At 39.6% G+C, this 24997-nt stretch overlaps 1 protein-coding gene and 1 non-coding gene across 7 annotated transcripts in view; one reads left to right on the top strand and one right to left on the bottom strand.

Annotated features, from left to right (window-relative positions):
* cacnb1 (calcium channel, voltage-dependent, beta 1 subunit) overlaps positions 1-22249 on the bottom strand; it is a 40061-nt gene extending 17812 nt beyond the window's left edge. For 3 of the 6 annotated variants that reach the window (XM_005468888.4, XM_005468889.4, XM_005468890.4), the window contains exons 1-3: positions 21973-22248; positions 16491-16577; positions 71-190 (exon numbers count right to left, since the gene is read on the bottom strand). In XM_005468888.4, the coding sequence (XP_005468945.1) occupies positions 71-190; positions 16491-16577; positions 21973-22062 (297 nt within the window). In that variant the 5' untranslated portion in view covers positions 22063-22248. Of the gene's footprint in view, positions 1-70; positions 191-9105; positions 9379-16490; positions 16578-21972 lie in introns of those variants that run through there. The other 3 variants (XM_003442010.5, XM_003442009.5, XM_005468891.4) reach the window with 3 other exon arrangements.
* trnac-gca (transfer RNA cysteine (anticodon GCA)) lies at positions 17161-17232 on the top strand. The gene has a single exon. It is a non-coding gene; the product is annotated as a tRNA-Cys (tRNA).
* Positions 22250-24997: the final 2748 nt, after the last annotated feature.

Here is a 24997-nt window from a genome sequence, read left to right as displayed (position 1 = left end):
CACGTGACAGTTACTCAATAAGGATGAGCACACAGCATAAGAGATGGATGTGGAAGGCTTGATCTCTGACCTTTGCTTTCTCGAGTGTGGCGAGAGCCTGCCTGTCGGCCTCCTTCCTCAGAGCCTCAGGGTCCTCCTCCAGGGACACGTCCGAGTCCGACGGTCGGCTGGTGTAGGAGTCTGCAGAGCCCTGAAATGCACAAAGCGTTCATATAATGAAAGCAGAGTTAGACCAAATGAGCATGAGGTTTGCAGTCTAACTGATGAATTGCATGCCCATCAGTCCACTCGTGTTGCACCTTAAATCCAGCTATGTATCTTTCACCTGCTCCTCAATATGAGGAGTAAAGGTTGCAGCCTGTTTTTTTTTTTTTTTTAAATATCCTGAGATTATAATATCAAGACTACCTTGTGAAGTGCAACCTAAATAAACACAAAGAGGACCCCGCCCATCACATGCATGAAGCTGACTCTGTGTTATTCGAGGTTGGAAGGATGCATAACATTTTCATTTGCCGACACTTCCACCGCAGCATCGAGAGCGGCCGGGGTGTTAAATCTTATTTTTTGCACAGGCACAATAGATTCAGTGTGTGTGGGTGTGTCAAGTACAGACAGAAAGATGTGGAGAGGGAAAAAAAATGGCTCGAGGACTGTTTATAATATCAGCGAGGATATAAATTTCTCATGAAGTGGCTACAGTTTCTAACACATCCACCACTCATGCACTGTAACTCGACTCTCTCCTGCTGACCCGCATTCAGACACTCATGCCACAATCAAAAACCCGAGCCTCCTCCGAGCCTGCAGAGCCGACCCGCTGTACTGCTCAGCAAGTCCAGCGCAGGGAGGGAGGCAGCCTGAACTTCTGAAGTGTTTGAGTGTTCAATTTATATAACAATCCCACTTGTTCTCTTGTTGCTGTTTTCGTTTTTGAGCTGACAGGCTGCCTGATGCTTTGTGGGAGGTACTGACAAAAATGCGGACAGATGAATGTTCCAGGCAGAAAAAATGAGTCACTAGGTGTGGGTTTTTAAAATAGAGGTGAGAATGCACAAAGATGACATACAGCATATGCAATGATGATGAAAAATTCCCTGCACATGTGTACTCAGACAAACAGTGAGTATAACAGATATCTTTGGACTGTGGCCGGCTATTGTTAGGAATTTCTTTCAGTATTGATGCCAATATTAGAGTTAAAGTATGTCAACAAATATTTTTTTTATAAATCCACAGATTGGAGAACGTGAGTATACTAGCAGTGTGTAACTACCCTCAGTGCATTACTGGTCAAATATTACTGTTGGCGCTGCTGTTTCTTTCTGTTTTCCTTAAAGCTTAGCAACCACCAACAACACAGGACATGTGATTTATCCTACTTTTGCAAAGAAGAAAAAAGTTAAACTGTCATACCTTTACATGAAGTACTTAGCTGCTTTGTAGAGGTAATGGTAAGAAAACATTAGAAGTAATAGTGTGAGTTTATTCATCTATCTAGTTTAATCCAACCATCACATAAGCCTAAGTTAAAGTATCTTTGTATTCTCAGTGATTATGAAAAGCTGTTAATGGAAATAAACCCATTAACAGCTTTACTTCAGGCTCCTGATAGCCACTGCTCCATCTGTTCCATCCTGTTACTTCTTTTCTAAAACTGACACAAGACAAATTCAGGACTATATATGGTTTAAATAAGAAAGAATGATTTTCATGTAATCAATCAGTTCTATTTCTTTTAAAATATAACTATAGATATATAAATATATATCCTAATAATAAATATAGATTTTTTCCTTTCCTATACTGGAGGACTTCACCTGCAGGTTTTTCCCACACTTTTATAATAACCGTTCCAGTGTTTTTCCAGTGGGTCTAATAGCACACCTAGTAGTTCTTTGGAGTACAGCAGGTGGGACGTTACATTATTTTTAAATTTTAATCTAGTAAAAAAAAATCCTTTCCCTAAAATAATTAAGATGTAATTAGTTCAATTAAAATAAACATTTTGCATTTAGTATTCCAACAGCTTATACGATTTCTGATGCCAATCAGTGAACTGTCAGCATGTAAGTTTTATGATCATAATAATAACACATTTTATTTATTGGTGCCTTTAAAAACACCCAAGGAGACTCTACAATAAATGAACAAAAAACAAGTTAAAATTAGACAGTGCAAATGATCTGATTCCTCTTAATAACTGCAAAACATTAATGAGTGAGTCTAAAACTCACATATTTGCTTGAGGCCTCTTATTTTGCAATGACTGTAAAAAGCGTGATGACTTCGCCCGCCTCTGCAACTGAGACTCACCAATTACAGACTCACCAATGCTAATATTAATACAGCTACACTGCCATCTTAGCAGCACTGCACAATGAGAAATCACAGTTGTTTTGCTCTGGTCAGTAGGTGCATACACACATTTGTATTGCCTTATTCGTTATTGCATAAATTCAACAAGGTGCCAGAAACATTCCATAAGATTTTGGATTATATGATGCTCAGTTGGTCATAAGGGTCTGCCCCTTTTTGTGCAAAGAAAATTACATTACACATTAAACAACAGCCTGTTCAACTGACACAAGGCAGGATGGATCCAAATGCTCATGTGGTTTACATCAATCCAAACGCAATAACAGAATTCAGCACTCATCAGACCAGACAATGCTTTTCCAATCTTCTGTTGTCCAATTTTGGTAAATCAGTGTGAACTGTAGCCTCAGTTTAATGTTCTTAGCTGACAGGAGTGGCATGCAGTGTATTCCTCTGCTAACGTAGCCCATCTGCTTCAAGTTTTGATATGTTGTGCATTCAGAGATTGTGTTCTGAGTAACTTCATTGTATCGAGAGGTTACAATGAAGTTATGCAGGTACCAAGGCAGATATCAGAGAAATGCTGATCACTGGATAGTTTCTCTTTTTTGAACCATCCTTTGTAAAGAGATCCAATTCCATTCCAATCCAATCCAATTTTATTTATAAAGCACTTTAAAATACCCAGCACAGGACCAAAGTGACCAAAGAGATGGTTTATGGGAAAATCCCAGTGGATGAGCAGTTTCTGAATTACCCAGGCACCAACAACACCAACAACCACACCACATTTAAAGTCACTTAAATGTGACTTGCTACAATGTGACCTTTCTTCCCTATTCTGATGCTCAGTTTGAACTACTTGATAAGTAGTTGAACACATGCACCCAATAAAGGGGCCAGTGAGTGTTTTTAAACGGATTACATTAGTAATGTGGAAAATATCAAAGCAGATTATCTTATCACAAGAAAGTAGGCTGGTTTGGTTTCGTGTTATGTTTTTTAGAAAATGAAAGAAGACGAAGGCAGTAGATGTTTGCTTTCATATTAAAAACGAGCAGAGAAACATGACATAACCACCTCTGGTACAAAATGCAAACACTTTCTTTGTGCAGTAAATTTAGACTACATTTTCCTGGAAAATATCATCCCTGGTGGTTTACTGAATTTGCATGGTAAAAGCGAGAGTTATGGAAACCAATCAAAATGCAGGCGGTGTTATTGTTGTACAGTTCTGCAGTCACTGCAATGTGCAATCAACATTTACTTTATAATGACAAGTTAGAGCAAAAAAACCTTCTATTACAGGTTAAAAAGAAAAGTTAACATAGCAGTACCAGTGGAGCCAACACTACTGCTCTCAGAAACACAAACTGAATGCTCCTAAATCTTTAATTTGTCTGTTTATTCAACAGGAATAAACAGCTCATATAAAGTGTAACATATCTACTCAGAGAAAGAAGCTGGTCATATGTGAAGCATCATGTGGTGGCTGAATGTTTGCACATCCATTTATGCATGGTTAATGCTCCTCTACGCCTTTGATTAGGATTCACGTGTCTCTGTATGATCTGAAATGAAACCACACACGCTAATGTTGATTCTAGCTCTGCCACCTGTCATACCGAAGCCCTCTGTGACTTGGCAACGGCACACTAAATGTAGTTCCTCCCTGTTTCCAAGGCAATGGCCAGTGACTCCTTGTGTCCTCGGGCATTTACAAACCATCCCCACTTCCTGTTTCATTTACTTGAACACTCAAAGCGGTGCGCCCACATCCCAATCAAGTAGGAAGAATGATCCTGTGAGTGGTACGCCACATCTAATGAGGATAGCCGCCTGTACTTAGTGACTCTGAGTCATTTTCTACACCATAGAGGTGCATCCCAATGTGAAGCCCTGCCCAAGAGAAGGTTAACAGACACTGGAAGGGAACCCAGGGGGATGTTTCTAGAGAATAAGAGCTGAAATGACGTTAGAAACTACCTGTGAATAACACGCTCAGTACAACAGGTCGGTGATGCAGCAAAATATAGAGGGAGTGGGAGAGACAAGAGATCACTATGAAGTTGTGCTTGAATAACTTGATTCATGTCACACGCAGCCAGAAATAAATGTGAAGGACGCAAAAGTCAATATTTTATCCCAAAAAAGTGGAAACAGGGAGAAGAAAAAATAGAAACCACTTGATAACCTTTCTACACCTTTCTCCCATCAATTCCATCAAAATGTGTGGACAGACTGAGCAAACAAATGAACTAATTTCCTCCACCTCCACAGTCCCCTCCCTCCCCTCCTCCTCCTCGTCTCTCTCTCTGAAGTCAATGAGTTGTGTCTCTAATTTAGCTGCTTGCTTCACTTCACATACAGCTCCTGTTCAAAATAGCTACAGGCCACCTGATGGCAGAGCTGCTTTCCTATTGGCCGGGCCCTAGTAGAGACCCCAGCAGTGTCATAGTAACCATGGCTGCAGCTTATTACTGGCAGCCACAGAGCGCTGTATTGCAAAGGAGATACAGAAAGAAGATATGGGAATCAATAGTAAATGAAATGCTCTGATGTGAAATAAGAGGCAGGAAAATTGTATAAAAGCATTTCAACAGGTGATCAATGTGGTATTTTCTCACACTGGGAGACCGCAGTCTAGTCAATAGGCCTTAGTATAACATGTCAATAACTGCACCCAACAAAACATTATGGTAAGCTTTTTAAAGGATGTAGCAGATATAATATCAATGTTTTTACATGCTACAGTTTTCCACATCTAATGGATGAAATTCCAAACACTTTTGTTTACAGAAGAAGCAGATAGTGGGGAAAAAAGAAAAGAGAGGGAGGTAAAGTTCAGTAATGATCCCGAACATGAACTGTTTTCCTTCCATTTTCTGCACAGTGGCTGCCACCATGATGAATTTACACCTCCTTAGCATTGATATTGAATAAATGGAGGGGGGGAGCTAAAGAGGGAGTGCAACAGAACGTAGGGGGGTAATAGAATAAGGAGCGACGGCGGGATGGTAAAAGCAAGTACTTTGAATAATGAGGGTTGAAAAGAGTCACCCCGCAGCAAGGAAATTAGTTAATACTGATTCACATGGTACAATGACGCAAGGACCACTACAGTAAAAAAAAGAAAGAAAAAAAGAGTTGTTCTTTCCATCTGCAATAATTTATATTTGGTGGTGTTGGCTCTGTTCAGAAACCTCCTCACCCGTTCACAGGCAAGCACTGACAGAGAAACCAGCAGCGACAAACCTGAAGTTCCTGATTGAGTTTGGCCCAGCATCAAAAGGAGGAGTTGTGTTACAAAGTGGCGTGCAGCTATTCCAGGCTAAATCACATTAAAGGGGACCTCTTGTGCTCATTTCCAACTTCATGTTTATTTAATAGACACTATTAAAGCAGCTTAAAAATAACCTTTTTAGCCCCCGCCATCCAAATTGTTCGAACAGCAGGTGAGTGGGGCTTCTGTGCTTACAGCCAGAGCTGTGTGTCTGAGATGACATCATAAAGAACTACAAATGTAGTTCCATATGTTGCTTTTGAATCATTTCCCTCATGGGGACAGTTTAGTACACATCGATCTATTATGGGGTTTTTATACATTGTACGCAGGGACATTAAAGGAAAAAAAGAGAGGTCCCCTTTAACTAGCATATGTGAGGTTTGCTAACTGGATGCATAGATGGGTATTACCTGAGTAATCATCTGATGTGGTTTTGCATTGAGATCGGTTGATCGGCTGAGTTTTGCAGTTACTTATAATTGGGAAATAAAGTAGTAGTAGTAGCAGATATATTTTAGCAGCAAGCATTAAGCCTCAGCTTACAAAATGAAATTCTTCGTTTCACAGCAGATCATCAGCAGTGTTTTTTCTGTTCTGCAAGGCAACAGTGCAGAGGTCAAACATGTTAATTTGTGAGTATCACAAACAACAGGAACACCACAGGAGGTGTTGTCAGACTTCACAATGGGTTAGAAAGAAATAATTACCCTCAGAAAGCTCACTCATACTGTGATGCTCTGCCCTGGTAATTATTCAGATAAAAATGCATTCACAATTGTCAGATCAGAAGATGTGTAAATTTTAAAAAAGCATGGAAAGACCACAGCATTTAATATTCTTTTCCTATCCGCTTTATCTCAGTGTCTCCTCGGGGCCACAGTCATCAAAGAGTTAGGAGAAGAAGAACACAACGATACAAGAGCCAACCAGGATGTATCAACAGTCTAAGCCTCAGCTTCACCGACTGTGTATTCATACCACATCCAGGGCGAGGTTAACTCAGTGAAGAGAGGTAGGAGGGAAGAAATGGTGAAGTAACAAAATATATGTCTCACAAACCTACTATTCACAGACTAAACATTTCCTGGCTGAAGCTAATGGCCAGTGGCTGTAAATGGCCATGGCCCCTTCTCTGTCACAGCAGTGTCATGGCAACCAGATGGACGGAGAATGGAGATTACCAGAAAGATGAGTCATGGAGCGAACTCATCAGAAATCCCCACAAACAAGCAAACGTTGGAGTGTAAAAGCAAGTGTTCTAATACTGAACTGTTTGATGGAAAAAACCCTAACAAGTTTAAACATTTATGAAATCTGATTTAAAATCACATAGTATTTAAATTAGGAGGGATTACCAAATTTAAATAGAATATTGGAGTTTATCGTTATTGAAAATTTTTCATCATTGCTTTTGATACGCATAAATCAAGAATGCACAGGCTGCCAAATTCTGACACCAAGTGAGAAAAGGTTTTCAACACAAGCAACACAAGCAAAAGATCAATCTCAGGACATCTGCTGTGATGATCCTCGAGAATAAGGGAGAAGCCAAAATTAGATTTTCTGTTATACTTTAACTTATTTTACCATAGAAACAAAACCATGATCATTATTTAAGACATTTAGACTCCCTAGAAATCTAAAAATCTAGTTATTTTAAAGTATAAAGATTATTATATTTGCCTGTATACATTAGATTGGAACCAAATGTATATAGTGTACATAATGAACCAGTTGTGTAAATGAAAGTAAGATGGAGAAACAAAATAATTCCAAAGACATTACTGTGCAGTGCAAAATTTCACTTGAAAAGAAATTTATTGGTAATATGTTTACATATCACTTATTAAGGCCAGCTTTTTTCAATTAGGACTTTAAACTAAAGTTATACAAATTCTTTCTATCAATGACCTAGAGAAAGTTATTCATGCTTTAATTAGATCTGGACTGGATTATTGCAACAAATTATATGTCGGACGGAGCAAAAACAGCTGGTTCAAAATGTTGCTGCTAGCCTCCTGATACGCACACAGAAGCGTGATCACAGTTAATTCTTAAATCGTTTCCCTGGCTTCCTGTGAAGTACAGGATTCATTTATTAAATACTGTTGCTCACATATAAGTGTTTGGCTTGCATGAGCTTGCTCCTGGTTATTTATGAGATCTTTTACAATGTCTGTGTCTCATGTTGCTCACTTAGGTCTTTTTGATCAGTAGCTTCTAATAAGTTTTATTTTCTGAAGCTTGTACAGCTGAATACATGAATCACCATTATTATGATTCTTTTCATTGTTCTTAAAAGATTTGTATTGTTTCTATGATAATGTTACTTGCTGTGCAGCGCTTTTAAACACAACAGACATTGTCCAATGTTACTACATACAAATGTGCTAGAATTTAAAGCTAATTCTTATGCAAAAGATCATAGTTTGATTAGCAAATTTTAATGAGACATATACATGCTATAATACATACAAAATACAAACATTGTGTAAGTTAATTAAATATGTTAGCAATGCAACATAAACAGCCTAAATCAAGATCAAATTTAGAAACTCCTGAGGCGCAGTCCTCAGTGCTAACTTGCATATAAATGAATCAAAGTGATGACTTGTGTATCGCATGTGCGTCCCTAACTGCTCATTCAATTTAATCTAGACAAAATAATTTTGCAAAACAACAACACAATATATAAGTTTCATTTGTCCTTCTGTCAATACTCAATTTACAGAAACATCACAGTGGTGCCATTTATTCATTCTACTTTCTAATAAAAAAGGTTTAATACAATCATATCTGAGAGCTGGACAGATAAAATGACAAATCTCAGGAATTTTTTCTAGAAAATGGAAAAATTTCAATATTTCATTCCCATATTGTTTACTGACAGTAGATGATCAAATATTTGATATAAACTGATTAATAAAAAGAGGAAACTTTTTTTAGCTGCAAATCATTACAAAAATATTCAACTGAAGTTTAACTCAATTACTGCCCAAAACCAACTACAAACATAATGGAAACCCACACAACAAGGACGATATCAAGTCGTAATTCTCTTAAAATATTCTGGAGTTCCAACACCAGTGATCCACAATTCAACCGAGGCCAGAGATTGAGGGACAGCAGTAAAAGAAACCCCCCTGAAATGGCCACAGTGCTGGTCTGAGAGGCAGTCCACATAGCTGCAAACGCAACGGTGAGGACTGGAAGTCTAATTAAAAACACAGCGCCTTTCCAGCAGCTGTGGCCCGGCCCAAAATGGAATCACACAGTCGTATAGTCAGAAGAGGGGGAGCAAAGAAAGCCGCAGAGCAGGGGGTATAACGCTATCAGGACACTACACAAAGTTATATTCTCCAGTCATATCTCAAAGCCTCTGGTGAATTTTCAAAAGTTAGTCCATTCGGAAAGGAAACTGATACACACTTGCATTACATACTTTGAGTCAGGCACAGCAGAAAGTGCACAGCTTATAGATTAATCCAGATCCTTCTTACCAACACAGGCCTTTGAATCCTCTCAGTCCTCTCCATACCTCGTTTGCCACACTCGCCACACCACGGCAAACCAAGGGGGCAACGCCAGAGTCCGCCGACAGAGTAACGTGTATATCGTGGGACCTAGTGTGAGTGTCTGCCCATTAGCTTAACAAGTGCATGAGTGTATGTGTGTATTTGTGAGTGTGTGTGTGTCTGTGACAGGAGAGAAAGCCAGAAAAGAGTGTCGTGCGCCCGAAACTAAGTGAGCGCTCTCTTAACCTCCAACCCTTTCGCACACACACACACCCTCACACACACATATCCACCCCCCACCTCCACAACCCAGAGGAACGTGAACCTTGTGTAGAGGAAGGGAGCTGGAACTGGCTGGGGGTCAGGTTGCAGGACTTGTGCTACATTTGCAAACTGGGGAAATATATTTAGACCTGGCTGGGCAGAAACAGGGACGTGAACACACTGAGACCCAGAAGGAGGCTTGGTATGCAGTCGTCAGCCATTCAATGCCCCAGCTGACGTGGGAGAAGACTGGGGCAGTGCCCAGGGAAACCCCCTCCCCTCTCTCTTTTTTGCTTCAGTCCCCCTTGCCTCTGTCCTGATCTCATTCTTCCCAACCTCTCTCTAGCTATCTCTGTCTCTTTGTCTATCTCTTGGAAAAAGGGGTATCAGATGAGGAATTAATATGGATACGAGTAGAGGTAAAACAGACAAGAGAGGTAGTCAGTGCAGCATTAGGGAATGGAGGACATGAAGAGCAGCGATCTGGGCTGTGACACTTTGAAGCAACTGGCGCTTGATGACTCGAGCCTTTGAAGTATCTGTTGAATAGTTACCGCTCATACCCCATCAATGTACCTTCTACATTTTAAACATTATCCAAAATAGGACACTATTAAAAGGCTAAAAGGAGGCAGTTGGAGAGCAGATACTTGTAGGTGGAGGTGTAGTGGAGGCAGCGGGTAGAAAAGTCTACTGTGTCCACCAGAGGGCAACCTTTGACACAATGACAGGGGCTTCTTTATGGCTATAGGCCCCACCGCCCCTGACTTGTGTTTGTAACTGGTGACAACAGAGTCAGCTGAGGGACGGTGAAAAAACAGAGAGCTGCTAACACATATACCAGCTGACTCCTCGAGCAGCCAAACACAGCAGCAACTGGGGCTCTCTGCTGGGATTCATATGTCAGATCTGACAGGAGGACGGCTTGCATCTCTCCAGGATCTAAACACTCAAAGTCTTCATATATGGCAACCAAGCCAGGACTTGTCTATGGTAAAATTAATGGGTCTTGGTATTCTGATGTCAGAAATGAATCTGTGTTTAAAGCAATACCACATGCAAGTTTGACTTATTGTACTTTTAAAATGATTCAAATAGTTTTTAAGACATTCAAATTGTGGATAAATTTTCTTATATGGCTTTTTTTTGATGAGTGAAACATATTCCAAATATTGCAAAACTATAACTAACTAACTGAAACAATATTGCAGGTCTCATAATGCAAATTTGGTCCCAGGACTACAGGTATCATGATCAGGTTAACCTACTACAATATGTCATATCTTTGCTGCACAGTTTTGGGATGAACTTTGCACTGAGGTGAGTCTTACTCAGGTGGAAGTTCTCACGTCACAATGTTGCTTTTTTCAGCAGCAGTTATCAGTAAGTTATCTATCACATTAATCACACAGAGTATGCTTCTGTGGAGTGTAAATGATGGGATCCTGCATATTTAATAATGAACTCACAACGCTATTCCATCAAGATAAAGCTCACATCTAGCAATATAAATTTGGTTATCAAGGGCCTGCAAACTGGAAGATCATATACAATTATGTTACAAAGAAAATTTTCATTTGACTGCAGGGACTACTGTGAAAAACTAAGCATAGCTTGAGGTAATAAGTTGAAGTGATTATTTTTCTGTATGACTTTATCAGTCTCTCACATCATTATGGGGGAATTTTGGCCCACTCTCCTTTACAACGTTGCTTTCGCATATTGAGGTTAGCAGGGATTCGTGTATGCACAGCTCTCCACATCATTTCAATCAGATGGAGGTCCATACTTTGACTGGGTCATTGAAACACCTTGATTCTGTTTTTTCATAGCCATTCTGATGAAAATTTGCTGTCTTGCTTGCAATCATTATTCTGTACCATGACCCAGTTTTGACTGAGCTTTAGCTGTCGGACATTTGACTCTAGAATACTTTGGTATATAGAGGAGTTTGTGGTTGAAATCATCACCCCCCATCTCTGTGCTGACAGTTGGTATGGAGTGTTTGTGCTGATATGCTGTTTGGTTTTTTGCCAAACATGACAGTTTGGATTATGATCATCATTTTTATGATCAACATCTTTGCTTTGGTCTGTCCAAAGGATATTGTTCCAGAAGTCGGGTTTGCTCAGATGAAACAAAGAGACTTTCTCCACAAAACATTTCTACACCAGTTACACTTGTTCAGTGTTTTTTCTTATTTTACTGCCATGAACTTACAATTTAACACGGCAACTATATTCATTACATTCAGGTCCTGAACCTCCTCTCTGTATATGATATTTGTTGGTATATCAATAGCATTGAGCGTAGAGTTCGTTGAGCAAGGCTGGCCCACATCAGCTGGTGGCTCAGCCGATACTGTTCTACAAATCCAATCTCATAAAGAGCCACCTGGTTTCATTTTATGCACAGTTGCTATGCATCTGCAATCTACCTCCACCTCAACTCCAACTTTCATGCTATGTCTGGTATGACAAAAGGATCTTTTGTGTTTTATCCCCACTCTGTTCTGCGCATCGGTTTGCTGCTGCTCTCTACTGTGATTTGTATGCAGACAAGCTCAAGGATAATATTTCAGTAAAAGCACTAATTGCATGCTCACTACAGTAATGCAATAGTTAGTATTCTAACAGTGTACAAAAGAGATGTTGTTTTACTCAGTCTTCTAGCTCCAACAACTCAGAATGGCTTCTAGCATTTTCTGTCTTGTAGTAAGTGTTGTTCAAGATTATCAGACTCCAAGTCCAACATGAACACCTGTGTTTTACTTGTGGGCAGGCAATGTAGACATACCAGCACACAAGTATAAATACAAACAACAACATTGTCCAATACTGTAGGGATCGAACCCTGTACTGTAAATTATACTTTATGCTTTACACTTAAGCATGTGGAGAGGTGGGGAGCCCCCCCCCAACAGGGCCAGACTGCCAAATATTACCTCCTGCAGAGGGAAATAGGAGTCTTCTTTTGAATATAGTCATCCTCATTTAGCTGATTTGTTTTCTTTCTGTTTGTTTTCTTTTTAAACCAAAAGTCGTATCAGCGTCTGCTTCAAAAATACAATACTGGACATCACTGGTGATTAAACTCAGAAAATACAATTGGTTTCATTCTCCGTAAGAGATGCTTCATGTAGATGTTTAGGGTTGGAGAGGAAAAGGAAGTTCAGGCTGGATTTCACATTGTCTGAAGGACCTTGCTTATGGTCTATGTCCTTATTAGCAGTCATGTTTTTATTATAACAGCCGTTCTAAACTGATGTTGCATCATGGCTGTGTCTGTTTTTTTGGGTTGTTAATTTGACAGACAGACTCGCTGTGATTCAGTGTACAGCAAGTGTACAAGGAACAAAATTTACTGCAGTTGGTTCAACACAGGGCGAAAGTATAAACACCTATGCTAAATATATAAAAATATATAGAATCCAAAATTACCATATAAAATGCTATGCTAAAAGCAACCAGTGAAATTAACATATAGAAACATGGTATCCAATTAGATTTCAGCCGTCTGATGACCTCGGGAAAAAGGGGAGTGCATAACCTGGTGGTCCTGCACCGAATGCTGCAGAGCCTCTTTCCAGAAGTGAGAACAGTCCATGTGGGGGTGTGAGAAGTCCCTGATGAGGGTGTTTTGGCTTGAGATCATGACACGATTGAACCAAAAAGGTGAACATAAATATGCCAGTAAAAAGTATTTTGTTTACTGACATCATCACCAAATACTACTGGAGCAAATTCAATAATCCCAACTTCACACAACAGCAGCCGCAGCAGCAGACAGTCCCTGCCTGTATCCACACACCTGAAGACAGAGTGTGTTTTTGTTGAACTTGACACTGCACAAACACGTAGGCTGCACCCACACACACACACACACGCACAAACACACACACACGAGCAAACACAAACCCATCTAAACGTGCTCTCCTTCGTCTCTCCATCCCACTGTGCCTGCACACAGGGAGAGATTCAGTAGCCCGGTTGCCATGGAAACCAGGCCGAGTGTACCAGCCGCTCCACTGTTGGCTGATTGTGGCTCTCCTCTATTCGTGTGTGTGTGTGTGTGTGTGTGTGTGTGTATGAGAAAGAACGAGTGTGCACTTGCGTAGGTGTGTGTGAGACTGTAAAGCCTATACAGGGCTCTGCTTTCAGTTGTTCGGCTAATAAGGGCTATATGTATGAAAAACCTATATAACGCCTTTATGCTTCTTTTTCTGGAATAAACGCCTTTAAAAAAATATCTTAACATAGTTTTAAAAATTATGTGTATGTGTGGAAACGCTCCATACACTTAACAGTTGAGTTGCTAAATCGCTTTTTACATTATGTGCAACATTTTGACAGCTCAACATGAACCCCAACAACCCTGATGAGTGGATCTGATGTGCAGTAGTGTAAGGCATGGGAGCATATTTATAGCATGAAGCATGAAATCATCCTTACTACAGGTAATGTGCTCGTTATACAGCGTGGGCGATATGAACCCTGTCTACCTGTAGTCCACAGTCACAAAGTTAATGAAGAACAAGGCAGTGGGAAGGGGGGTATGTGCAAGCAAGGGATGTGGCTAACCTTTAGAAACCACAGGGGAGTTGAGCTCCCTGTGTTCACCACACGGCAGTGAGATTTTTTTTCCTGAAGAAACACCAGTACTGAACAGGTAAATGTCATTCAGCTCGCGGCGCATCATTTCCTCTCTCAAATGAAGAGGTCAGGTGGAAAAGGGGGGCTCATTTAGCTGCGACGCAGCATGTCTTTGAGAAATGTCACAGCCAGACAAGGACTGCTGCGTGGGTCATGAGCGTGTGATACCCAAACCAACTCCTTCAACCCCCTGAGGAGAAGAAATGTTCACAGCTGAAGAAGAAAGGCTTCTTCAGTCATTCCGAGCAGGAACATTAACATCTGCAGCTGGACAAGTTTAAAACTATAACTTGTTCACTACATGCATTGATTGAAAGAGAAATCCATGTATACACACATCAACAGGCCGGGAGGGGTCAGATCAGAGGGCATTGGCGTGGCATGAGTAAGACTTGGGGATTGGGATTCACAGTCGGACCCGGAGGAATCTGTCCAGATGTCTCTCAACTCAAACTAGTTGAGAATAATGCCGTGACGCATAGCTGCATCCACAGGGGTCTTAGTAAGATATTATCATATCATGAATGTTTTTTTATGCAGCGTGTGTGCTGCCTGTGACATGCACAGGTAAAGAGAGAAAGAACTGCAAACATAAAAATATAACCTACTCTTAACTCTGCAATAAGACACTTATTGGTTCCACACTCATTCTACCTGCCATAACAATTTTTTTTTATATAATATTATGTTTGTGTTTGTTTATTAGACCTCCTGTGTACAACCATTACACTTAAATTTATATTTATGGGATAAAAACTATATTTTTGTTTACTTTGAAGAGAATGAAATATAAATAATACAAAGAAAAATATACAGTGAGAATGTTTAGAATCCAAAATCCTGAATACGTCTGATAATTGTACATCTTGTGCTTCAGAAAAACATGTTTTCAGCACTTGTGCTGGCATTTGTTAAAGTAAAACTTTAAATGGGTGTTAAATGGATCAAAGTGTTCAATATAAATATATCAATCAATCATTATCAATATAAATATGTTGTAAGTGATCATGATTTTCCAGATAAGAATAAGAATAATAAGAATAAGAATAAGAATAAGAATAACTTTATTTATCCCGAGGGAAATTCTTTTGTCATGTACATGCTCAAAGCAGCAGGAGAGACAGAGGAACAGATGAATAAGATATAAGATATACAATATATACAATAAGAATAGTAGTGTACAGTAATATACAGTAGGATAGTGCAAGACATAGTATCGAATAACTCTAACGAAGTAATATATATAACTATATCCTGGTGAATAAATAACTTAAATATCAGTGCAGGTGATTCTAGAAAGTGACAAAGTATTGTGCAATAGAATAAAGGGAGTAGAAGCATATGATGGGGGGATGAAACAAATATTCAATAAGGTACTCTTTGGTAATATTGCACGGTCTGGAAGGGAACAGAATAACATTGGTAATTGTCTCAGGAAAATCACCTACAGAGTGAGGAAGAGTTAAACAGTCTTATTGCCACCGGTACAAAGGATTTACTGTGGCGGTCAGTTCTGCATTTCGGGGCAATGAGGCAAATAATATTACTTATCTGGAAAATTCACATATTCAAATAGTTTGTTTTGTGTGACTAAAACAAAATGTGACCAAAAATGTGATTTTGGTTGTTTTTAACAAGTTGTTGGTTTTTTTTTGGTTTTTATTTTGTTTTTTTAAATAAAGTGGCATTGTATGGTAGTTGTGAAAAACTATAATACTAAATGAATGAGAGGTTAAATAGAATATATAACTACATGAGGATCATGGCAGATGTTTTCAGTTACTTGTGGATGCGGTGGATAAATTTATGTGCAATAAAGTTACCCGTAGATATTATTATTATACACTTGTTAAACTGGATGAGGATTACTGTTGGCAGTGTAAGTGTAACCTTCTGCTGTATCTAAACAACATTTTTGCAGGCTTTAACGCAGCTTTCCGGTCATTCTCTGGCACTGGAAGAGTCAGATTAGGATTAATTGCAAGGCCTAAGAATTGCCATGGAAATTCTTATGAGCTTTGGACAGACTTAATACAAAGTATTTTTTTTCTTTTTTTAGTATATGTGCTAAACTAACAGAACCACTAACTCATTTTATCTTCTTATTTCTTTTTCATCCTTTGCCCTGTTGTGTTTTACACTTTTAATTCATATTGTACTACAGATTTATGTTAGCTATTTTTTTGTTATAATGTGTTCACTGTGTTATGTTTTGTATTGATTTACACATTTAAATAATCTCTTGTAACATTTCAATTTGCATATGTTAAAAAAAGGATATAAAACTTTAATAAATTCAATAAACCATGAGTTTTCATTAGCAACTCTTGAAATGCAAAGGCACTAAAAGTTCTCACTTGATTCCATTAAACTTGTAATTCTTCATTAAACGAGATGAGGCCAAGTCTGGCGCCCTCATTAAGTCTGAGGGAAGGATTAAGTGTGAAATGTTACCTGTCGGACAAAGCTGTTTGAGGTGGTGTCAGATGAGGTGCTTCCATCTGAGCGCTTAAATCGGCTCTTCCTCTTGGCGTACTTTCCCTGAAGGTTTTGAGAAAAGAGAAAAAAACAGAAAAAGTTTAATTATGTTCCTTTACGATAATTATCTTGACATATTTCTTGAAAAACCTTGTTTCCGAGGAGCATGGCAGCCATTAACATTTGGCGCAGCGTTTGTAAAAGCTTCTGAATATGATCAGGCGGTTAGATGGAGCCAGAGATAAAGCAGCCTAAGTCCCAGACCGCGGAGGAAGTCGAGCAGAGAAAATGTGTCCAGCGTGTTCGTGAACTGCCTTCATTACTTGTCATTTTTCATGTTCTGATGCAAACTGGGACCTTGTAATCTGATTGGTAGACCCCTGGCAAACGGCCTGTCCGGGTTGTGCAGAGGCCACACATTGCATTATGAGCCCACCCTGCCCACATTGTCATGGGAACACAATGCCGACTAATCGCATTTGTCTGCAATCAGAAGGATGGCGTTGTTGTTCTTTCAGCATGAAAAGCGAACTGCTGATAAGGAAATAAACATGGTCGATTAATATACAGAAATGACATGCTACCACATAGAGAGCACATTAATACACGCCTTAGGTAATCATCCTCCTGCTGCTGCATACTCACAGGGGGTATAGCTCAGTGGTAGAGCATTTGACTGCAGATCAAGAGGTCTCCGGTTCAAATCCGGATGCCCCCTAGTTTTCAGCGTGTTTAAGCAGGAACAGCTGTGGCATTTCCCATTAAAGGACTGCACGGGTGTGTATTTTATCTTGTTTACATAGATCATCTGCACCTGATGTGATTCCTGAGAAGAACATACTAAATGTGTATTTGATCCTTTTTCTCTTTTTTTTCACATTAGTTTACAAAACAAACCCAACAGGAAACTAGCTCGAGACAGCCACTCCAAAACACTCACTTTAGTTTCTAGTGAAAACTATCCTCTGTTAATGTTAACTATAACACAGCAGAATAAACTCTCTCTCTTTCAGGATTGCTTTCCCCATAATCACAACATACCTCCATTACACGTTCTGTTTATAACAGCTTTTTACATTTTTCTTTATTCCTATTTTCTTGTGTTCTTTTTGTACAGTGTGTTTAGTGTATGAACACACTGTACAATACATAACACCATAAAAGAGGTCTTGGTTGTCTCAAACAGCCTGAGGGAACTGGCATGGAGTTTCTATGAAATGAGTAACACGGGCTAATTTTAACTTAAAACTTATTAGTAAAATTAAAAAAGGACAAAAATGCCTGGAATAAAAACTTGAGTTTTCCTTTTTTGCCCTTTATTTGGATCCACAAAAGCATAAAGCAATAAAAGCTGATATGGATTCCAGTCGTATTTTGCTAGTGACAGTGATACATTTGGCTAATCTGTCCATGTTAGCAGGTAGCTAATTTGGACCAATAAAAAGCCAGTTTTACCAAGAGAAGCAAAAGTGAGGATGTTTGTTTATTTTTATACACATACCTGACAAATTAAAATGAAAGAATTTTGTAAATAAAAACAAAAATGTGATCATCATAAATGTTTCCAGTGTTGCTCATGACATGAAAAGATATGACTTATGATTAAAAAAGACATAAAAAGTCAAAAGAGGTGTGAGTTTTCTTAAAAGGATACACAAAAGGTCAGTAATCAGCATGAAACCCTAACATATTCTCTTCACTGACGCTCTAATAAACCCTCTGTTTGCTTTATTGTTCCCATGAGAAACAACTGCATTTACCTGCTACTGTTTCCAATCAGCCCCCCAGATCCTGTACACAAACATGCTCACCATTGTAAACACTGAACCACTACCTCAAAACTTCCCAAATGTCAGTATATATTTGCTGTTCTTGGATTGGCAGGAGGGATCCAGAGACAGATTAACTACAAGCCAACAGTGAGTGTCCTCGACTCAGTATTTTGCTATCACTGTCACATTATGTTCAACGGGGCAAACCGAGGCCCTTGGATGAATGATGCTGTCACGCCTGCTTTTAAACAAACATGACCTGTTACACCAGCGCCAACTGGTGCGAACATAAAAGCACGCTGCGGCCGAGAGGTTTCCAGTGTTAACAAATAAAAGGGAACACATCTGTTACATGCTCCTCTCCAAAAAATCCAGCTCAGGAATCCATTTCAATCAATCTTAAGCCTCCAGCAGTGCAAAAAATTATCTACAGAGCCTTCTGTGGTATGCTTGATATAGTATTTTTGATGGGATAGGATGAATACACCACAGGATGTTCCACAGAAAAAAAGACAACCTCTGATGAACCCACAACAATTACTGTGTTCCAATGTTCGGCTAACATGGGTAGTGGGTTTTAATATTGAAATGAAATATGAAGTGTTGATACAATATATTGTCAATGATGTGGATGGGCAGCTGTACTTTGTGCTGCTCAGATTTAAAAATAGAGGATGACATCACTGCTGGCAAATCTGTCCACCTACACTGACTGAAAGAACCCAAGAATCATGACTTCTCTGAAGATGTGTGTGTGCGTCCATGAAAATATTTTGTCACGCAAAAATATCAAACAGATGTTGGTTTGTATTCGGATATTTAACTTAACATCAGTAAAAGGCATATAGGATGTGCTATTCAGGGTGCTTTACTCTGCTTACAGTTGCTGTTCTTCTGTAAGCCGCTTTGCAACCCACGTTCACATCAGCTCATCCCTTTCACAGTTTATCTGACTTTATCGGTATTTCCATTAATGCCCCCTCTGTTCCATGCATGGGTCTTGCTCCTGCTCTGCCACATCTCTGCAGCCCGCAGTCTCTGTGCATCAGCTGATAACATTTAATCTCGGTGCTGCTCACATCAACCGTTTGCTTGGCTGTTAGTCTTAGAGCGTCCAACTGGCAAATCCCACATAGTGAAAACACAAAGGAAATTTCTGGCACAACTTCATCTACTTCCAAGGTGCATGGAGAAGGCTCATCGCCTAAAGAGGCTGAAGCGGCAGAAATAATTGTGTGATGAGGAACAACTTTAATACCTTAGCATGTCAGCTTGTGGCCTTAATCGGGGTCATGAAGAACTATATTGCAGACAGCATTTCAAATAGCATATGCATCCAGTATACCTAACCGCCAATCCACTCAAATGTATAATGGGTAGTTTAATAAATCCTCTTGATTTTGTGTGAGTTATCATCTAACATTAAGAGGTGACTGTGCTTTGATATCCAGGCAGTAGTAAGATGTATATTTTGGTTGGACAGTCTCAGTTTCACATCTGTCTTATAACAGCAGCCGCATATCCACTGAAACGAGCTAAACACTCTTCCTTTTCCTAGTGATGGAAGACAAAATCCATGGTTCTTGACCTGTGTGCAAATATACTGTCATGGTTATGTGTTTTTATTGGTAATGTTCTGTCCTTTGAGTCACATTTTGCTGCTACAACAAAAACAGCTGTACTTTTTAAGGAAATTCAGAGTTTTTAATGTTTTTAATGTTGTTGACCCCTTTTTTAAATAAAGTTTTATAGAATCCGTTCTAATGTTTTGTATCATTCCTTGGTACGGTAATCTGTCTTTCAATAGGACCAGACCGGTAAGATTTTACCGGTCCAGCTTCTTTTTTTTCTAATAATACAATGTATGCATTGTTTGATGAGTGGACATGCCACAAATCAATTTCTCATTGGGGACAATAAAGTTAATATTGAACCCAAAAGTAGCCTCACAGCCCGATCCCATTGTTTGTTATGCTGGAGAAGCTCCTGTGCCACCAAATATGTCAGCAATTAAGCTGGTAAATTTGATCACATCTCACAGCATGTGTGATATCAGGTGCATACATGCATTAGCATGCATGTTTTTAGAGGGATCTCTATGATTGGAGCCATGATGGACCTGATTCCTGTCACTAAAGAGCAGAGAAATGCCAGAGGAAGTGGGATGGGAAGCTTCCTGCTGGTAAACATCCTCCCAGATTAAGTGTATAATTAAGGAGGGTGCTGTTTGTGAAAGCAGGAAGGCAGGGAGTATAAAGGGTGGAGGGTGGCACACTGAAAGGTATCATAAACATATTTCATTCTTTTAACCAGAACCCTCTATACAATATTGTGCTCAGAGAGCCCAACTGATCTGCAATGTGACAGCGGTCAGCACACACAATCTTTAATCTAAGCTGCCCTCAGGTTCAGAAACTGGATAATTTCTTGGCACACAGTTCATTTCTTCTTCTGTGTTAAAGAAGTGGCTGGTGAGAGAACTCTGGCCATTTCCTGCAGGATATTAGAAATGTGTTTTTTTTTCTTCTTCTCTCTCTACAGCAGAAACACAAGTGCATATAACAGCATATCCCGCTGCAGGTCAACATGAACTTTACATCTAATCTGCCTGGCACAAGCACCGTGCCCATCTGCTTCTCACCACAGCCTCTCAGCAGATAAAGATCTGATTTCTAAAAACAGACATCTCACATGAGGTGAGAAGGCGAGAGCAGGATGGGCATAGTGGCACATTCAAAGTGGATGGAGAGCTGAGGGGGAGAAGTGGGAGTAAAGAGGAGAGAGCGGGACTTGGCAGGGTTTGAAGCGCTGGTTGTCTGTGATGGTGAGGTGTTCTGTTTTTTTCCCCTTCTCCAGAGAGATAATGACTGAGCCCAGCGTGGGTGTGTTTGTTCTAGATATTCTCATCTTTTTTTGGTCATCCATTTATGTCTAAACATGCCCACAACGTCATGTCACTTCCTAAGAGCCACTGTGTATTTGTGGCTGTAAAACAGGTGACACCATGGGGAGATAAAGGCTATAAATGAGTTATTATTATTATTTTATTTGATGTTTTTTGTTTGTTTGTTTGTTTATTTGTTTGTGGGGTGTGTGTGTGTGTGTGGGGGGGGGGGGGGGGTTACAAAATGGGAAAAAATGTCAACAACATAAACCAACTCCACCTATGAAAAACTCAAGTCGCTCTTTCATTTATGGAAATTATTAAATCCCCCCCCCCCAAGGAAGCTGGTCAATTCAACATGTTACTCGATAATTAGACATCAATTAAACAAAGGCGTGGTTTTCCTGGGAACCCGCTGGTCAGACGGCATATAAACAAGCGTCACATCACGGTTACATAGCACAGACTTATTAACGCCAGCAAAAATTAAACACAGAACAAGGATGTAGCTATAAATCAAAATCCGTAGTGAAGAAAAACTAGTATATTTCATCCATTTCACTTCTTCTTAAAATCATTAATTTGACTAAATTCATCAGTGCAGCGTACACGAGCATCTCGGCACCCCGAAGGCAAATTAAGCGACTTAATTGGAAACAACCTGTTAATCTTCAGAAGTGCAGCAGCTTTAATGTTCACCAGCACCATATAGAGCATCAATTCAAAATAGTCAACATGGGATTTTTAACATAATACTTCCATAATATTTACGCTTTACCCTCTTCCCGTTTCTTGGTCTTACCTGTGTGTGTGGGTGATGGTCGAACATGTCCATTTGGATCTCCTGGGTTGAGGTCGAAGGCGTCCTGGACATACTACTTTTCTGTACCATTTGATTCAACTTTTTAAAAATCTATTTTCAGTTTCTAGTTTAGTGTGTTTACGATGGTGTCGATCGACTCATCTTTTATTTTTTTTTCCTTCGGAGAGAATGAAGCCGCTGATGCGTCTAAGCTGGTTGATAATATAATGGCAACAGCTGCCTCCTTCCAGCCTATAGCGTTACACACTGTCGCACCAGGCTTTTACACAAGAGTCAAGTTATGGGTGTGACGTACAGATACATCCGGTTATCCTGCTTTCAAAACAAAATTCTTTGAATAGGTAAGAAGCATCACTACAAGTATTATTATGTTTACCTGTTTGAAAGTTTTAGATGTTTATTCCGTATAGCACATGTTCAAAACTGCGTTTGTTATGTATAATAAGGTAAAGATTCTAGAATATTAGAGAGAAATACATTTGGCAGTGGTGGGGAGACAGAACTCCCTTTTCACAGTAAGAGACCTCTGGCAGAACCAACTTTTGCAAACAGCCCACCAACAGCCTGAACATACAGCAGGGTACCTAAGGGTTTCTTCAGGGACATCTGATCCTTTGAACTTTGACCCCTGTGTTCCTTCAGGGTTAGCAAAATGCTAAAAGGCATCAGTAATGCAAAGTGTTGCTGGACTTTTGACTCCAGGCACCTGATTGGTCCTGGGTTTACTCTGCAGTAGGACAATAGGCCCAAACATACAACCAGTCATAAGCCATGTTCGGTGTAGTGTGTTACTTGGGCTTTTTTTTTTTTAGAGTATGTAATTAACATGTAATATGTCACATTTTTGGAGCAATAACCCCAACACTGGCCATAAGGAATTACACTCAGCTGAAAAAAGAACAATGAGTCCTGAAACAGATGAAGAACTGTTCCCCGAGACTTAAAACAACTTACCTATCAACATCAAGTTATATATACAATATTGTTTTTCATTGTTTGCACTGTGTAAACAATGCAAAACACTGGGTTTCACTAGTTGAGTGTTAGGCTAAAACTAATAGATGGTAGCAGTTTTGTTAAATTTATATTTGTGAAAGACAGTAGAAACTAATGGCTATAAAATCAGTCGACCTAGCGCAGGCAGGCTTTTATTTTGAAAGCAGCGTCTTCTAACTACTCTCGGGTTTTATGTGTTTCTCTTTCTGTCTTGACGTCGATTCTTTTCCTTGTGTGCGCTCAACTCAACAGACTCCAGCTGGAAGCCGAGATCCACGCCCCACTGAACAGACCCCACCCTCATTTATGGATTGATGGAGAGAAGCGAGCCGCAGCGATGGATGCTGTGGGTGTGGATAGGCTGTCAAGCTGAGCCACTGGTCCCCGCACCGGGATCCAGGAATCAAAGGTCCCGCGGGGCTATAATGGGGGGTGAGAATAGTTCAATTTGACAGCTAGTTTGTTGTAGCAGCAGGGAGGCTCAATGCCTGACGTCTCTATGATTTGAAGAAGAGGAGAATGATGTTGATGTGGCCTTGGGTAAAAATAAATAAGTAAATAAACTTTGGGATATAATGCTGATCCAGGAGCAGGTAAGACTGTCTGATGTGCCCAAATTTTGCATTACCTAGCTAAATAAAGACAGACATATTTTAAAAAATGAATCACTATCATCTCACAGTTTTAATGTATCTAGTAAAAAAAGTTATAAATAATTAACTTAAAGCTTTCAAGATCATCAAACTAAACATCATTTTTTTGTCCCTTGGAGTTGTAACACCAACAGAAAAGACATAAATGAGTGGACAGCTAAATGCAAATCATCACTTGTGGGCAGATGCATAGGCAAACCATCCCATGAGTACACATCCAGTAAACAATACCTTTTATCTTTGCTGTCCTCTAACTTAAAAACATCCATGCCTTAACCAGCTCTTCAGCTAGCTATTTCCCGACTTGTCATTTGATGCTGAGCAGGTAGCTTGCACCTGGTTTATTAAGGCACATTGTTTTAGACCGAAAGTGAAAGCAAAGTTTTTGCCACTTATCAATTGCTCAGATTTGACTTTTTGATGGCGTTATTTAGCCTAAGGCCCCGATATTAAATGTATCTGTTGGACAGACATTAGATGGAAGCCAGTAACAGAAGCATGACACATGAGTTGAGGGGAAACTTTTGCAGTCTCATGATTTGATTTGATTTGATTTAACTAGATTTACTGTAATAAGTGCAGGCTCCACAGTAGGAACTCAGTGTAACAGTACAACTTTAATTACTTAAATCTTTTATTTTTTTCATTAATTTGCATCCTGTTCTGCCTTTGCTTTTGATGACAGATTAAATTGTCTTTGACATGCAGGACAGTGCAGATCTATGAAGAACTGTTGCTGTTCCACTGTTCAAACATTTTTTAAAACCCTCTTTGCTGGTTTGTCTTTCTCTTTAAAATGCTGCAAAAGTGTTCTGCTGACCTCGACTCAGGCAGCAGGTCACAGTTCTTAGTTTCTTCTCTTTTAGAAATTCTTTTTTTGGCAGTGTGCTTTGGATGCTGGAATATTCCGCTTCTGCTACTCTCTTGTCAGCTAGTATTTTGATATATTCAAAATAAAAACGTTATTATATAGTACTCCCACCTCAGTAATAAAGAATTATTAGCATGCATTTACTGAGGAAATCATGGACACGAACACACCAATTATGCCACCAAACAAAGACTACAAAGAAAACCACAGACACCTCTATACATCAATACAGAGACCTGAAAAGAGCCCTCCACTTCTGGTTTCTGGGGGGTTCACATCACTGAGCACCTTTCCTGGGATGACGACACCTTTATTTATTAAAAAAGTCAAAGAGAGCCAACTTTCCCCCATAATTGCTTGCCAAATTTTACAGACTGCGATCACAAGCTGCATGACAGCCTGGTAGGGTAGCAGCACCAAAGCTGACAAAAAGGCACTCCAGTGTGTTTTGAAAACAGCACAAAACATTGTTGCCAGCCATCTC

The sequence above is a fragment of the Oreochromis niloticus genome, linkage group LG4 (genome assembly GCF_001858045.2).
Source record: "Oreochromis niloticus isolate F11D_XX linkage group LG4, O_niloticus_UMD_NMBU, whole genome shotgun sequence".
NCBI lineage: Eukaryota > Metazoa > Chordata > Actinopteri > Cichliformes > Cichlidae > Oreochromis > Oreochromis niloticus.
Note: the sequence above shows the minus strand (reverse complement) of the source record. Positions and strands in the feature narration are given on the sequence as shown.